At 38.9% G+C, this 16728-nt stretch overlaps 1 protein-coding gene across 1 annotated transcript in view; it reads left to right on the forward strand.

Moving 5' to 3' along the window:
* The window catches only part of LOC131149253 (uncharacterized), a 144226-nt gene that overhangs the window by 25633 nt on the left and 101865 nt on the right, over window positions 1–16728 (forward strand). The window contains exon 8 of the mRNA XM_058099539.1: window positions 6078–6238. Within this exon, the coding sequence (XP_057955522.1) occupies window positions 6078–6238 (161 nt within the window). The remainder of the gene's footprint in view (window positions 1–6077; window positions 6239–16728) is intronic.

Raw genomic sequence — 16728 nt, forward strand, 5'->3', positions numbered from 1 at the left:
CAATTTTGTAAGAGGCCTTCCCGACTTTGGCTAAGAATGGGACTGGTCCTTTATATTTGCGAAGTATTCTCCTATCTCGTCCCCGTAGTTTCCTGATCTGTTTAGGATTGAGCTTAACAAGCTCCAAGTCACCTTCGTTGAAGTGTTGTGGTCTTCTCCCCTGATTTGCCCACTTCTTGATCTGCTTAGAAGCTTTCTCTAGGTAGGCTCGGGCAATCTCTGCATTCTGTCTCCATTCTTTGGTGAAGATGTACGCTCTGGGACACTTTCCTCTATATGGCTCATTCAGTGTGTGAGGTAACAACGACTGCTGGCCTGTAACGAGCTCAAAAGGGCTCTTATTGGTTATTGAGCTCTTTTGGGCATTGAAACAGAACTGAGCCACATCAAGTAGTTGCACCCAATTCTTTTGGTTGACGTTGACGAAATAGCACAAGTACTCTTCTAGTAGCCCATTGAATCTCTCCGTCTGTCCATCTTTCTGTGGATGGTAGTTCGAAGAGATGTCAAGTTGTGAATTGAGGATTCTGAAAAGTTTCGTCCAAAAGTTGCCGGTGAATCTTGAGTCTCGACCACTGATGGTATCTTAGGGAACACCCTAATACTTCACAATATTCCTAAAGAATAGTTGTGTCGTCTCCTCTGCCAAATAGTAGTTTGGTGCGGGTATGAACGTTTCATACTTCGAAAACCTGTCTATAACCACAAGTATAAATCTTGCATCTCCCACTCTGGGCAGGTTGGTGATGAAGTCTGGTGAGACACTTTCCCACGGTCTAGATGGTACTGGTAAGGGCTCCAGCAGCCTTGCCATCTTCTTTCGCTCCACCTTGTCTTGTTGGCAAGTGAGACAAGTCCAGGTATAATCAACCACATCATCATGCATGCGCGACCAATAATACCTCTGCTTTAGTAACGGCAAAGTGCACTGCCATCCCGAATGTTCTGCTCACATGGTATCATGACACTTCCTCAATAGTGTTTTCCTTAGATTTCCAGCTTGTGGCACAAAGAGCCGGCTACCATGGGTTATCAGCAGTCCTTCTTCCATCTAGAACTGACATGCCTTCCCCTCTTTGGTCAGCTTTATGAGGTTCTGCGCAACTGGATCTTTGGCTAAATTCTCTTTGATGCGCTCTTGCATTGCTGTGGTATCGATACTCATAGCCAAGTTCGTTACCATTTACAAGGTCGCCAACTCAACCTTCCTACTCAGTGCATCAACAACTTGGTTCAGTCACCTCCCACCTTGTGCTCAAATGAGAAATCAAATTCTGCCTTGGCCTTGCTTGGATGTCAACTCCAACTCTGTGAAAAAGTGGCTAACGCTTGAGTTATCCATTTTCACCACAAACCTTGACCCAAGTAAGTAATGTCGCCACACGCGAAGACAATGTATCACCCCTAGCATCTCCTCTTCTTAAGCTGTGTACTTCTGTTCCGCTTCACTAAGCTTACGACTCTCATATGCAACAAGATGTCCCTCATGTAACAAGACTCCTCCAAGGGCTTAGTCTGATGCATTTTTTGCACCTCGAAGGGTTTCATGATGTTTGGAAGAGCAAGTATTGGATCTCTCGTCATGGCATCCTTCAAGTCATCAAAGGTTCCTTGGCACTTCTCTGTCCAGTTCTACCCCTGACCCTTCTTCAGTAGTTCTGTCAAAGGAACAGTTATCCGCAAGTACCCCTTTGCGAAATTCCTGTAATAGTTGGCGAGACCAAGAAAGGAATGTAGCTTCTTCAGCGTTGTTGGGATCTTCCATTCTTGAATCGCTCGCACTTTCTCCATATCCATTTTGATATGACCTTGCTGAATCACATAACCAAGGAATTTAATGCTTTGCTGAGCGAAAGAGCACTTCTCTTTCTTTAGATATAGACTATTCTCCTTTAGCCCGTCAAACACCTTTCGTAGATGCTCTGTATGTAACTCCAAAGTGGAACTGTAGACAACAATATCATTCAGGTACACCACGACAAACTTGTCAAGGTATCCATGAAATACCTGGTTCATCAAGGTGCAAGATGTCGCAGGCGCATTCGTCAACCCGAATGGCATCACCAAGAGTTCATATGTCCCATACCGCATCACACAAGTTGTCTTCGGCTCATCCCCAAAAACAATTCTCACCTGATAGTAGCCTGACCTCAAGTTGAGTTTAGTGAAGTACTTGGCATGATTCAGCTGATCAAACAAATAGGAAATCAACGAAATGGGATACTTGTTGCGCCTCGTCACCTTGTTGAGCGCACAGTAGTCTACAGACATTCGCATGCTCCCATCATGTTTCCTTTGAAACAACACCGGTGCTTCGAATGGTGCTTTGGAAGGGTGAATATCTCGCTTCCAACAAATCATCAAGTTGTTTTCTCAACTTTGCTCTCTCTGGAGGTGCCATCCGATATGGCTCCTTTGCAGGTGGTTTCACTCATGGAAACAACTTAATCTCATGCTTCACACCCCGTCGTGGAGGCAAGTTGTGAGGCAGCTTATCTGACATCACCTCCTTATACTCATCCAACACAACTTGGATGGTCGTAGGCACCAACTCTTGGCCTGCTTCTTCCTCTACCACCACCATGGTTAGATATGTTTGCTCACCCATTCTCAATTGAAAGGAACTAGCAAAAGGCATCGACATTGCCTTAGTCTCCCCCACGAATTCCATTCCCAAAATGACTTGGAAGTCATCCAATGGCACCGCTGTGAAATTCGCATGACCTGCCCACTGCCCAAGCTTTACAATCACTTGCTTGGCTACGGAATTCACAACTTTCATGTGTCCTGAATCCTTTCCCAAGGATAAGTTGAGTCTCACTCCTTCTGCATGTGAAACAAAATTATGAGTAGCCTCGGTATCCGTCATAGCACGGGAACTATTCCCATTGATCCTCAAGTCCACAAACATCAATCCTTTTGCTTGTGTAACTTTTGGTGCTTTCGCCTGCTTTTCCAATGTGTTCACCAGCCGCATTGCACCCATCCTTGGGGTATCGTCCTCTTCCCCATCACTTTCTATTACCCGCTCCGCAGTGGAAGCTTGCAAGGCATTGAGTGATGCCTTGTGAGGGCACTCAACAACTCTGTGAGGGCCTCGACACAAGTAGCATGAAATTCTACCCTTTCTAGTGGGTGTGTTGAACCCTTGAGACGATGAAGCTTCTTTTGAAGTTGATGTCTTATAGTTGGCTCCCCCACTCTTGGGTTTGCCCTTCTTGAAAGAATTTCCGCTGTTTCCACCTCCACCACTCTCTTTGGATGAAGTGGTATTATCACCAACGTAGTCAGTCAAGCGTTCCACGGCAGTTTGTGTGGTAAACAAGTCTTGAACTCTTTGCCTATGAAATTCTATTCTTGCTCACGGTTTCAACCCCTCAAGAAAATCGAATAGCTTGTCCTTTTCCAACATGTCCCTGATATCCAACATCAAAGAAGAAAATTGTTTCACGTATTCCTTGATTAACCCAGTATGCTTGTGGTCTCTCAGCTTCTTCCTCGTATTGTATTCAATATTCTTAGGAAAGAATTAGGCCTTGAGCTCTCTCTTCAAGTCTGCCTAACAATCCAATACACAACATCCATTTTCAATTTCACTGTACTTAGTAGGCCACTACAGTTTGGCGTCACCAACCAAGTACATAGTCGCGGTATCCACTTTCACCTGTTCTGAGTCCATCCTCAAAGCGCGAAAGTACTGCTTCATATCAAACAAGAAGTTCTCCAACTCCTTGGCATCACGGGCACCCCCATACGTCCTGGATTCTAGTACCTTGGTCTTGCTAAACCCCAGAGTATTAGAGTTTCCCATAGCAAGAACCATCACATTCATCTTTGCAGTTATATCAGCTATTTGAGCTTGCAAGGTCTCCACAGTGTGGTGAGATTCCTCTTGACATTTCCACCATCGAACTTGGTTTATGCTTTTGTGATCCCTCCAATTCATCAACATGTTTCGTTAGTCAGGCCATCTCTATGACCACATTGTTGGCTGCTGTCTTAGCCTATGCTTCTAGCACCTCAATTCTTTGGATATTAGTCAGCATGGTCAATTACCAAAGCTTTTCTAATCCCACAAAGAAGGCAACCGAATTCACGTAGCAACTAACCAAGCTCTGATACCAAGTGTCACGGGCCGAAGTGAATGGACTGTGGTGCTAGCTAAAGCCCTCTTGTTTAACTAGCTAGCCTAGCATTTACCACAATTCACCAACAAAACATTTTCATTGTCATTTAATCAGATATAAGTGGAAGCAATAAGCAACTTATGAAAGCAATGGCGCTTAAGCAGTAAACATCGAAGCAACGTAATTCATTATGAACACCTCCGTTAAAAATGTGTGTCTAGCGAGGGAGGCAAGTAGGCTAAACACGTTGACAATAGCTAGTGAGTTTTACAAGTTGATGAAAACTCATCCTCCCCTAAAGAGCTTTCTACGCTATTCTCACTCTAGCACTAGGAAACATCAATATGATCGAGGAGTCATACTCCCCTTTTTAGGCTAAGGAAAAACTCTCTGAAAAATGGCCCTGCACTAGTATTTACATGACGGAAATCCATCCCAAACACATGAGACCAGCGGTCATAGGCAAGTATGCCCATAAATTAATTCTTGTGCTAGCATGCTTGCTGCAAAGCACCATTTGCCAATGCGTGCCCATGGCATGGTGCACACTGTGACAAGTAGTGCTATGCTAGCCAACATGCCAAGCAAAAACATTCAACTCAAGGTACTGGTTCACAATAATATCGAAAGCCTACATGCACGACATTGCCTACATGCTATGCATCATGTCCACAAGACTCCTTTGGATAAGGCCTAACGCAAGCCAAGTCTTAGGAGTAGGCCGTTGAGGTTGTGGTAGGTGCCTCTATAGCTCAATTGGTCTTAGGTGGTACCACAGTAATTTGATGGATAGAATAGATCCATGTCTAAGGCTCTCCTGCCAGAGTATTGCGTAATGCTTTGCTACAGAGTGCCGTCCTTGGGGTCCTGGGGCTCTCGATCTCACAGAAGGTCCTAAGCATCCTTGTGTATGCTTAGTCAATCCCCCAAGGTGTCCTTGGGTTGCTTATGTGGTGCACATCCTGGCACCAGATTTTGGTAAGAAGCTCGGCATGGTCTCCCCCTTAAATAGATTTTGGTGCCATTCCCTCTATAATTTGAGTCATACTTCACTTACGAGAAAGATCCTGGCTCCATATATTTATTGAGCTGCCACTAGACCACACTAATGGCCATGGTTCACCCATGATACATTTGTGGCGCATTTGTGTCTTCACCAATGTCCCTGTAAAGCTCATCCCACGCAAGCAAGTCCTCGGTAGAGAAACAGGATCTGTGGTACTTGGGAATGGAGCTGAAAATGTGGATCCCTAGATTTTACTAGATAAAACTTGGTCTCTCCAGGTGACCATGGAATTAGAATTGACAAACTGGAAAAGAACACACCGAGAAAAGGAATTGGCAATGGGAGTTGAATAACTTTAGGAGCTTTAGAAATCATGGATTTCTTAATAGCCAATATTAATTTCATTTCGTTTTTATTTTTTGTTTTATATTAATTTCATTTCGTTTTTATTTTTTGTTTTTAGTTTTGATTTCCTCATTTTGGAAGGGGATATCCTGCGTCACTGTAATTTCTACAAATGATATTCTCTGAAGTTATTGTTTCTTGTGTTATAATGGGGTAGAAAGGTTTATTCCAGTCCTCTACCATTATCAATCAGGAAAATATCCTTAAAATGATTGAAAATTAGAGCAGATGTGACTTGAGCAATTTAGTTTGTGGCTGTGTCCTGTAGTTGAATCATAGTGTTCTACGCTATTGATATCACAGTTTCAAGATTGTGGTCTTTAAGGTTTGATGTTTTAATGTTTCATTATACTTTTTTCCCTTTCTTGGACAAAAAGGAATATGATATTGTCACTAAATAGCTTTAATTGATTTACTGTGCCTGATATTGCAACTATGTGCATGATCTCATCATTTTTCCTGTAAAAGAAAGTGATTCTCTGCTCTCATTTTCCACATCTTTTTTCCTCGTATTGATGTGGTTATACTTGCAACATCAGTAAACATGTTGGCTCTCAACCGATCACATCAATTGCTTGGATGCCAATATTGCGCCTACTTGTGACTCTTTTGAAGGATGGAACTCTTCAAGTGTGGAAAATTCGGTTGACGACTAATCCAAATAGCGCTCCAACAGAAGCAAATTTTTTTGAGCCTGCTGGTTAGTGCTATCGTCTTACCTTTTCTGCCTTTATTTTCTCAATAGAAATGATTTTGTTGGGGTGATTTACAGTGCTTTTTGCTCGGTTTAATTTCTATCATTTTTAATATCAGTACTAGTCTTTTGCTGTTGTATGTTTTGTTATTTGACTTATATTTTTTGTTCTTAAGTGAGAAGTATTGAAAATTGTATTACATTCTGATGTTGTATTCCTATTACTAATATTATTTTTATTAGTGATCACAACTGCAAAGCTGGTGATGTTTCTTGTTGAATGCTGAATATCACTTTGATCCTTGCTAACTCGAAGATATACCATCAAGCATTATTGTATTTAATGATAGAGTGTAAGATGAACTATTTCACATGGGCTTGTTTTGTTTTATTTGTGAAAGAATTCCTAAAACTTGATTCCGCTGCGGTTGAGGCAACTACTTGATGGCTTGGATAAGCAAGTCAGTGTCTTGTATGGATTTTTGGTCATTGAATTATAAGAAGGAATTAAGTCTCAAAGGCTAGTTTTGTTTCATTGCAGAGAATGCTTCTAAATAGTAAATAGGTAGATTTAGAGGGTGACTCTCTTTCTCCTACTTGCCGTTAGAGCTGGAGGGGGAAAATTCTTAGCAATTGTTGGGTAATCTTTTGATTTTGGTGTTTGTAGGGTGTTTCAGGGCCCTGTGAAGGGTTCTCTTGGAATGTGATGGTTTGGAGGCAGCAAACCAGCTAGCTCTAAAACTTATGGATGCTCCTAATGAGAGTAGGAGGGTTGGGAAGCAACAAACCTGGTTATGAGAAGACGATGCACATGCATTGTATGCAGTTTTAGTGAGTGGGGAGCGGAGGAGTGGGAGCCAGCTGAAGTCCATATCCCTTCTGTATTTCAAACTTGAAGGTTTGGCCCATTTAAGTGGCTGTGCCCACTGCTGTGGGTTCCTTCAAGGAATTTAGTCGGGCCTAAAAAATAAGTTCCAAAAGAATGGACCTGTTTTAAGTCAGATCCATTTGCCAAGTTTTTGAAGAAATTTTTTAGACAAAACAAATGAGAAGAAATAATTACAATGGAAAGAGGCTATGAATTCCTCCAAAATAGAAGGCAAAAAAATAAGACAAAATGACACATTCCAGTGAAGGAACTACAGTGAAAAAAATAAGACTAAAATGACACATTTGGAGCAAAACCTACTTGCATGAATGAGAGGAGTGGTGGTCATGATGCCCCCTCTGCAGTGATTGATGCTACTCAATTGATTGACTGATGATAAAGCTGACGGAAATGAGTGGTTCTCGCATTTGAAAGGGGAGTTGGACAGTGAGGGAAGTTTGAAAGAAATTCGTGAATGGGTCTCAGACGCAGAATCTGGGGCTTCTGCTCAAATTTAGAGTTCATGTCCAGTGTTAGGGATAACGGGTTTGCTACTGCTATGAAAGGCAGTTTGTGTCTTGTCTTTACATTATGGAAGTTATTGATGATTGGGCTAGAATTTCCAGGGTTGCAGATGGGGGTGCCATTTGTTCCATATTGGTGCTGGAACAACTAGAGATGGAGCATCAGAGTAGATGGGTTCTGATTTATTTTTATTTTTATTTTCGCGGGGGAGGGTTTGATGAGCAAGCTTCAAGCTGGGATGTGCAGAGAGTGAAGTTGGTCAGCAAGGCCTCAGGGATTTCATTTGAAAACCACCTGAAGACATTGAGAAGAAAAGGAAAAGAGGGAGTAAAAACAGGAAAAAACTTTTAACAGCTTCAGTAGGATGAGGGAACTACGAAGGTTGGAGGGAGTAAAAAAAGGAAAAAACTTTTAACAGCTTCAGTAGGATGAGGGAACTACGAAGGTTGGGATTTTCTTAAAGTAATGATACAAGGTAAGAAATATCAGGTGGGGGTCCGCAGAGCCAGACGAGGAGACAGGTTTTTGTTGTCGTAATTTTGAGAAGGATTTGTCTTGGAATATGAGAGGAATGAACAATGGGAAGAGGACAGTTATGAAAAATTTCTTAAATTCACCGCAAGCACAAATAAAAAAGTAGAGTGCATCCCTTGTCTAATCCCCCTCGAAGCCCTAAGCCACAATGTAGGTTCTGCATTGATAATGATGGAAAAAGAGGCATTAGACAAGCATCTCTTCGTCGAAGACCACCATTCTCACCAAAACCCTTCCTCATAAAGACTATGTAGAAAATTCCAAGTCACTCAGTCATAAGCCTTCCCAAAGTTCACTTTAAACACAACTACCCTCTCTTTCTCCTAGAAACATTCTGAACTACCTCATTAGCTACTAAAATAGCATCGCTTACCCCCACCCCCACTAAAGCACTTTGAGACATAGAATAGCGTCTCCTATCACAAAACTCAACCTATCTGACATTTGCAGTGATCCTATGCATAGTGCTATAGATCACAAATCTGCAGCTTTAATAGATGTATTCTTATTAGGCACCATGGTGATGAAAGTTGAGTCAATACTCTTGCCCAAAACCCCATAAAAAAAGAACTCATTAAATCCTCCCTAATTTTTTTTTTTTATGGTAAAAGAAGAATTCATTGATAGACTAAGAATATACAGCTAGGAGAATAAGACATCTCCTTAACAAAGTCTGGGAAATCCATATAAAAAGCACAAAGGAACAACCTAAAGACTAAAGAACAGAATCGAAAAAAACCAGCTTGAACTAACACTCCCAACACAAAATGTCAATTGCGCTGAATATCAGAAAAGCTCACCCCCTTAAAATTCCCTTGCCCCACACACCAAAGAGAAGCCCAAGAATGTATCTTTTCCCAAACTAGCAACTGAGATAACTTCTTCCCTAGAAAAATGTGCACATTGCGCTACATCCACGACCCCCAAAAGACTGCAAAAAAAGCGCTGCCCTTTCCTTTTTCCGGCCAAATCCAACAAAAGACACTGCCAAATAATCCTCCACTGTCTTAGAACTGCCCCAACATTCGCCTAAAATACCAAATAACTTATCCCAAACACTCCAAACATAGTCACAATGAATGAACAAATACGATGATGATTTTGAGCAATTGAAATAGAGAACAAAAATGTCTGGCGATATAGCTTTCAAAGGTCTCCTAACCTGCAGCAAGTTATTGGTTTTAATTCTATCAAGCACAACCAACTAGATAAAAGCCTTAATTTTAAAGGCGACTTTGGCCTTCCAAATGGAACTATGGAGAGGAAGAAGATAAATTAAACCTATTCAAAAAATCACAAAAAGATTTGCATGAATAAACCCTTGAAGGATCCAAAGACCAAGACCGCCTATCCTCCGCTAAAGAGAAACAACAATTATTTTTACAAGACTAGCAAAGAGAATAGCTCTACCATCTCCCTATCATTTAATAATCTACGGAAGTGGAAATCCCAAGAAGGCAAAGGACCACCTTGAGCAACAACAAAAGAAGAAATGGACCCATCTTGCACTGATCTTAGGCAAAAGAGGTGTGAAAAAAGGTGGACAAAACTACATTTCCCAACCAAGGATCTTTCCAAAAAACGGATTTTGCTACCTCTTCTCACTAGGAATTTAATATGGCGAATGAAGAGATGATAACTTTGAGAGATAGCTTTCCATGGACTCTCAGAAGAACATCTAAAATATTAAATTAGTATCTGACCCATTTGCATGGAAACAACCTCTTGGAAAAATGCAGGGTAAGGCTGCGTACTATAGACCCATTGTGATCCGTTCCTTCCCCAGACCCCGCATAAGCGGGAGCTTTGTGCACCGGGCTGCTTTTTTTTATTTTTTATTTATTTTATCTGACCCATTCTCGTCTAATCCATACTTGCTTTTAACAACAAAATGCCACTGAGAGGAATTTTCTAGCGAAAACTGCCAAAGCCATTTAGCCAATAGAGTTGTGTTTTTTAAAATCCTCCCTAATTACATATAAATTAGTGTCATACTAAATCATACTAAATTAGTGTCACACTAATATAGTGTCATGCTAAATAGTCTGGGCCTAGAGCCTTATCCCTTCATATCCAAAACACACTCACTTTACCTAACTTTCCTTGGACAATTGTTCCATACAAATTAGCTTATCTCTAGAAATAGAACTCCACTTTAAACCCTTAACCATAGGCCCATTAGCCATAAAGCAATTAGCTGACATGTGCGAAAAAAAAAAAAAAAAACAGAAAAAGAAATTGTTCTTTCTCCTCTTGCCATTAGGCAACCTATGGAAAAATTAGAATCACAATCAACTTCCTTGACCAATTTAAATTTAGTCTTTTGCCTCTAACGCCTCATTTCCCTAATGATCACCTCTTCAAGCTCATTTTTCAGTGACAGTGACACTCTCTTACTCTTATTGGGCAATTCACATGAGAGAAGAGATCCTTCTTTCATATCCAATAAATCTCATCTTGAGTGTTATTATTCTTAACCATGGTTTTAAATTCCCATGAATTTTTTTTTTCGAAATTTCCACTTTTCATGACCCTTGAAATTGTAATGGTAGTTGATTATCTTACATAATTTCTATTGAAATTTCAACAAATCATTTGAAAATTTTCAAAATCTTGAAATTTTAGTGAACCTTGTTGATATTTTAACTGTAGAATGAAATTTTATTGTCATTTAAATGTGAGATTTCTATCTTAATTTATCTTTTTATTACACGGACTTTTGGAATTATATGAAAAATTAAATTTACGACGACATTTTATTTAATCATTCATGTCTAAACTATCTTTATTTGCATACTAAATAATATTTAATTGATTTATGAATTTTATTTATATTAACTAAATATGTTTAATACACATTATATTACAAATGTGTTATATTACATCTATTGCACCTTATACACAAGATAGATGTACTTCAACAACAACAACAATAATAACAAGCCTTAAGTTTCACTAAGTAGGGTTGACTATACGTATCCTTATTTGCCAATTCACTTGATCAAGGGCATTTTCTTTGACTAGCTTAAGAGCTGTTAAGTCCTCCCGCACAACCTCATTCCAAGTTATTTTTAGGTCTAGCCCTCCCTTTACTAGTACCGTTGACAATAGTAGCTTGTTCTCATTGATGCATTACTTTGCTTGCATTTCAAATGCCCAAATCATCTAAGTCATCCCACCCTTATCTTATCTTTTTACTAGTGCAATGCCTAACTTATGGCGGATATGCTTGTTCCTTAGTTTGTCCTTTAATGTTTTACCACTCATCTACCTTAGCATGTGCATAGATGTACTTTATTTTGTAAAATATTAGTCCTGAAACTTATTATGTCTATCAACCATTTCTAAAGTTTCTTAAAAGAATTTTGGGCTTTAATATTAATTTACATCAAATTTTTTTTTTTTCAAATCAAAATCAAAATTGGCATCAAAATCAAAATTTCTGTTGAAATTTTTGTACTCTTGGTTCTTTGAAATTTTAGTTGAAATCAAAATTTAAGATCTTGTTCTTAACCCTAATATCCCCCAAAATTTTGATGCTTCATTTTTTTAATACCTCTTTAAGAAGCTTGAGATATTTAATAAACCTAAAACCTTCCCAACCCTTCTACTCCAAACCAAAGAAACCAAAGTATGAAATGACCAATGACTGAGCAACATATTTTCAAATCTAATGGGGGAGGTCTCTACTCAACCCATATTCCCTAATAAACCTATCAAAATTCTAAATACATTGCTCCCCACATTGAAATCTCACTCCTAGAACCCTCCTAGGAAATCTCACCACATTGAAACCTCTCTCCTAGAACCCACCTAAGAGAACAAAAACCAAACAAACCATTTCATGCCAAAAGTAAGACCAAAGAGTGGGCCTAGTGGGACCATAGGCCATTTAAAATGACCATTGACCCCTAGATTTCACTTCCAACAAAACTTACAAGGAAAGGAAACCCACATGGCTCAGTTTTTAGAATAGAACGAGTATCCTATTGATTCGTGGGGTTTGGGAGTGTGCATCTCCACATGACCTACCTAGGATTCCCATTGACATTTGATAGTGAGAGTAATGTCATAAATTTTGATTTTAATGGAAATTTCAATGGTCTCAATTCACAGAAATTTCAATGAAAATTTTGATTTTGATTTGATTTAAAGAGATGGCTGAAATTTGTTGTAAATTAAGGAAATTTACAATAAAAATTTGGGAAATATATTATAATAGATGATTATACATAATTTGGAATCAAAATAAGTTTAAAAAGAAATGCATATGTGACAAATTTTTAGTGCATACGACATGTAAACTTCATATCCTGAAGCAGGCAAGGAAATAAAAGGCGAGGAAATAAAGAACATCCAAATCATTAGAAGGTTCATAATTCATTCATTTAATGATTTAGGCCTACAAAATCATCATTTTTTTTTTAATAGAAAAAGAAATTCATTAATAGGAAAGAGAATAATTTACAAGGAACAGAGGATAAGAGGTCCTTCCAAAGCAAAGGGAAAAAAAGAAGAAAAACAAAGCAAAACAAAACAAATGAAATTACAATAATGCTCCCCTCCAATTCCTCTAAAGATCTAACAATATAATCAATAAAAAGAAAAACTAAAAATGAGCTAAAAGGATGCAAGGAAAATCAGTCTATCCTATAGGAGACATGGTGAGGTTGCCTTGCCATTAAATATCCTTGCATTCCCTTCTATCCAAATAGTCCAAAGAAGGGCAAAGATAGCACATCTCAAAAGAACCAACCCTTCCTTTCTTCGCCTGTATCTTTTTGTAATGCGCCTTCAAAAAGGCCTCCCCATAGATGGAAAACAAAAGATCCCAAACTGAAGGAACAAGCTGTTGGTAATTTCATTTGACTCAGCACGTGAAACATATACTTGGACTTATAGCCTTACAAAGCCTCCTCATTTGCAACAAATCATTGGTATTAAACCAATAAAGGACCAAATTCCACATGAAAGCTCTTATTTTGAAAGAATCCTTTTCCTTCGAAATGAAATTATTCAAAAGGAAAGTACAAGGACTCAAGAATTTCATAAGTTGATAGAAAAAATGACTTAGTAGAAAAAAGTAAAAGGAGTCCCCCCTACCCAAATCCTTGAGTTATCTCTCACTCGGGGAGAAAAAAAAGTTCCTATTCTCTCAACAAAATAGTGAGTCAACAACCCCTCTCATTGGGATTTCTGCAAAAGTGAAAATCCCAATACAAAGACCCTTTCCAAAGAGTGAAATCAAGAATCAGGGGAAGTAGCTTGGTGGGGAGCATTTATAAAATCATTGTCGAAGTCCTAGCCAAGAGGATCAAAAAAGGAATACCAGAAGTTATTGATCAGTATCAGCATGCTTTTGTGGTTGGAAGACAGATTATGGATGCTGCCCTTATTGCTAATGAGGTGGTGGATGCCTATCTAAAAGAGGGAAAAAAAGGAGTAGTCTACAAATTGGATATGGAGAGAGCATTTGATGATGTCAACTGGAACTTCCTTCTTTATCTCAAGTGAATGGGCTTTGGGGAGATTAAATGTAGTTGGATTGCTCAATGCATCAAAACTCCTAGCTTCTTAGTTCTTATAAATGGTTGCCCTTTTGATTTCTTTTGCTCCTCGAGAGGCTTGAGACAAGGGGATCCCTCGTCCCCTTTTTTGTTTATTTTGATAATGGAGGTGCTAAGCCTCATGCTAATGAAAGCTATTGAAGGAGGGATCTTAATAGGACTCAAGGTGCAAAAAAATGGAAGGCTTATGGAAGTCTCTTATCTCCTTTTCACAGATGATACTTTCATTTTTTGCAAAGATGATCCCCTGCATATCCTCAACCTCCAATGCATTTTGCTAGGGTTTGAGGTTATCTCACGCTTGAAAGTGAACCTTGATAAAAGTGAGCGTATTCCAATTGGAGAGAGCACAGGGAGGGGGGATGACCTTCCTTGCCGATTTTTTGGTTCCAGGATGGGATTTTTCCCATTAATTACCTCGGTCTCCCTCTTGGAGCCAAATTCAAAGACAAAGGAGTCTGGGACCACCCCATTATAGAGAAGTTTAAAAGGAGATTGGCTGGATGGAAAATAAATTTCTTATCGAAAGGAGGCAGACTCATCCTTATCAGGTGCACTTTGACGAATCTTCCAATCTATTTTATGTCCCTCCTTCCCTTACCAGCCTCTGTTGCTAAGAGATTGGAGGCAATACAGAGAAGATTTCTTTGGAAGTTTAGGGAGGAGTTTAAATATCACCTTGTTAGATCGGGAGTGGTTAAACAACCCATATGTTTGGGAGGTTTGGGGCTGAAATCCCTCCTCACTTTCAATAAAGCCCTCCTTGGGAAGTGGTTATGGAGGTTCATGAAGGAGAAAGACCGCTTTTGGTGGGATATTATTGTTCATAGTTGTTAAAATCCTACGATTCACGATTCCATTCATATGATTTGTATCAATTCCGCACCAAATCGATTTGAATCTTACTAGTGAATCTAAAAACAACTGAATCGCAGCCGAATCTATCGATTCACCTTATGAATTTATCAAATCGATCCGAATCTATTGATTCAGACAATTATGTACCTATCATATCTTGACAAACTTAAATAGTTTAGAACCCCCAAAACAACATTTCTTTTCATTTTTACCCAATTACCATCCATTCCTTGTCTATGTCAATTTTGTGCTTAAAAAAGGGAGAAAATAGAACATTAGGTCTTATGTTGCCTTCTCAAAAGCCATTCTTTACTCTAGAAGGAGTATAGTGTTTTGCTATTGAGTAGGGGTCGAACACTCACCAACTAAGGTGGTACTCATGTTTCATTGTGTTGTTAAGATTCAAAAGTGAGGTTTTTTGGTAGCTTGCTCAATTATTTTCATTTTTTAGGTCAATTATTTTTTTCTTTTTAATTTGAGAACAAATTTGCATGAAATATTATTTTTATTAATTTTTTATAAACACTAAAAGTTTAATTTTTTAGTTATTTATTCTTTCTTGATTCCTTCCCTTAAACAACATAAAGTTCATCATTTTATTAATATTTCCTAACTTGTTCTCTTACTTTTCATTTATTTACAGAAAGCATATACATGAAATATGGTTTTTTTTTTTTTTTTTTCGTTTTCAAAATTTAAATGTATTTTATTATTTTGCTTCTTGTTTGTATGTTAATATATGCATGTTATTTAGAATTGATTTTGGAAATTTGTGTTGAATCTTATGATTCAATTCGATTCTTGAATCTTGATTCCCGAAATTGAAATTTCGATTCATGATGTGAATCTTGATTTGACAACTATGTTATTGTTTCTAAATGTGGGCTCGAACATAATGGTTGCGTAGTACGCAATAGTAGGGGACCCTATGGAGGGGGAGTTTGGAAATTCATTAGGAAAGGATGGGATGATTTTTTCCAATTTGTGAGTTTTCAAGTGGGAAAAGGGGCCAATGTTTTCTTTTGGCATGATGTGTGGTGTGAGAACAGTAATCTTAGAGCTGCCTTTCTTCCATCTACAGCTTGGCCTGTGAAAAAAATGCCTTTGTCAGTCATCATCTCCAAATCACTGATCCTGGAATTTTTTGGAATAATGTTTTTGCTAGGAATGTGGGAAGATTGGGAACTTCATGCACTGACTTTTACAAAAATCTCTATAATTTCCGTTACCAGAACATCCCCATCAAACCAAAATGGGCTTTGGACAAAAATGATGTTTTCACTGTTAATTCTTTCTACAAGAAGCTGTCCTTGATGGGAACAAATTGCAGCAACTCCCCTTGGATTCATATTTGGAGGACAGCAGCCCCTTTGAAGGGTGCCTTTTTAGTTTGAGAGCCCAACATGGAAATAATTTAACCCTAGACAATCTGCAGAAAAGGGGGCTTACAGTCACAAATAGATGTTTTCTTTTGTATGGCTGATGCAGAATCAGTCAACCACATTTTTCTCCACTGCCCCTGGACAAGGAACTCATGGAATATGGTACTATCCTCGACTGGATATCAGTGGGTTACTGCAAATTCCGTTTGAGGGGAGATTTGAGCTGCATCAGAGCCACCAAGGAGAAGCAAAAGGCTTTGAATCTGATCCCTATCGCCATCTTTTGGTTTTTTGGGAAAGAAAGAAATATTAGAGCCTTCAAAGATGCACCTACTCTGCTTCAGATTTGTAAAGAGCAATGGATTGTTGCTGTTTCCAGCTGGCTTAGTGTGCAAATTGTTAATGATCTTAATGTAATCCCTAATGTTTGCCATACTCTATAGAGTGGTTGACGTTTTGTACCTTGGGATGCCATCCCCTTGATGCCCTGCTAATATTTATCTTTATTGATCAAGAAAAAAAAAAGGACAAGGGACAAAAGACTCCAACGAAACCTCGCTCTCCCAAGTATTTTTCTCAGGAATGAGTGAAAAGAGGGTAGAATAAGTGGGCTATGTGAGAAATGAATTTCTAAGGGCTTGTATGAGAATTACATCCATTTCTTATGGCATCCCTCCCATTCCAATGGAGACCATATTTACTTCTAATTACCTTGTGCCAAAAGGGATTGACCTCCATGTGGAACCTCCAAAGCCATTTTCC

The sequence above is a fragment of the Malania oleifera genome, chromosome 2 (assembly GCF_029873635.1).
Source record: "Malania oleifera isolate guangnan ecotype guangnan chromosome 2, ASM2987363v1, whole genome shotgun sequence".
Lineage (NCBI taxonomy): Eukaryota > Viridiplantae > Streptophyta > Magnoliopsida > Santalales > Ximeniaceae > Malania > Malania oleifera.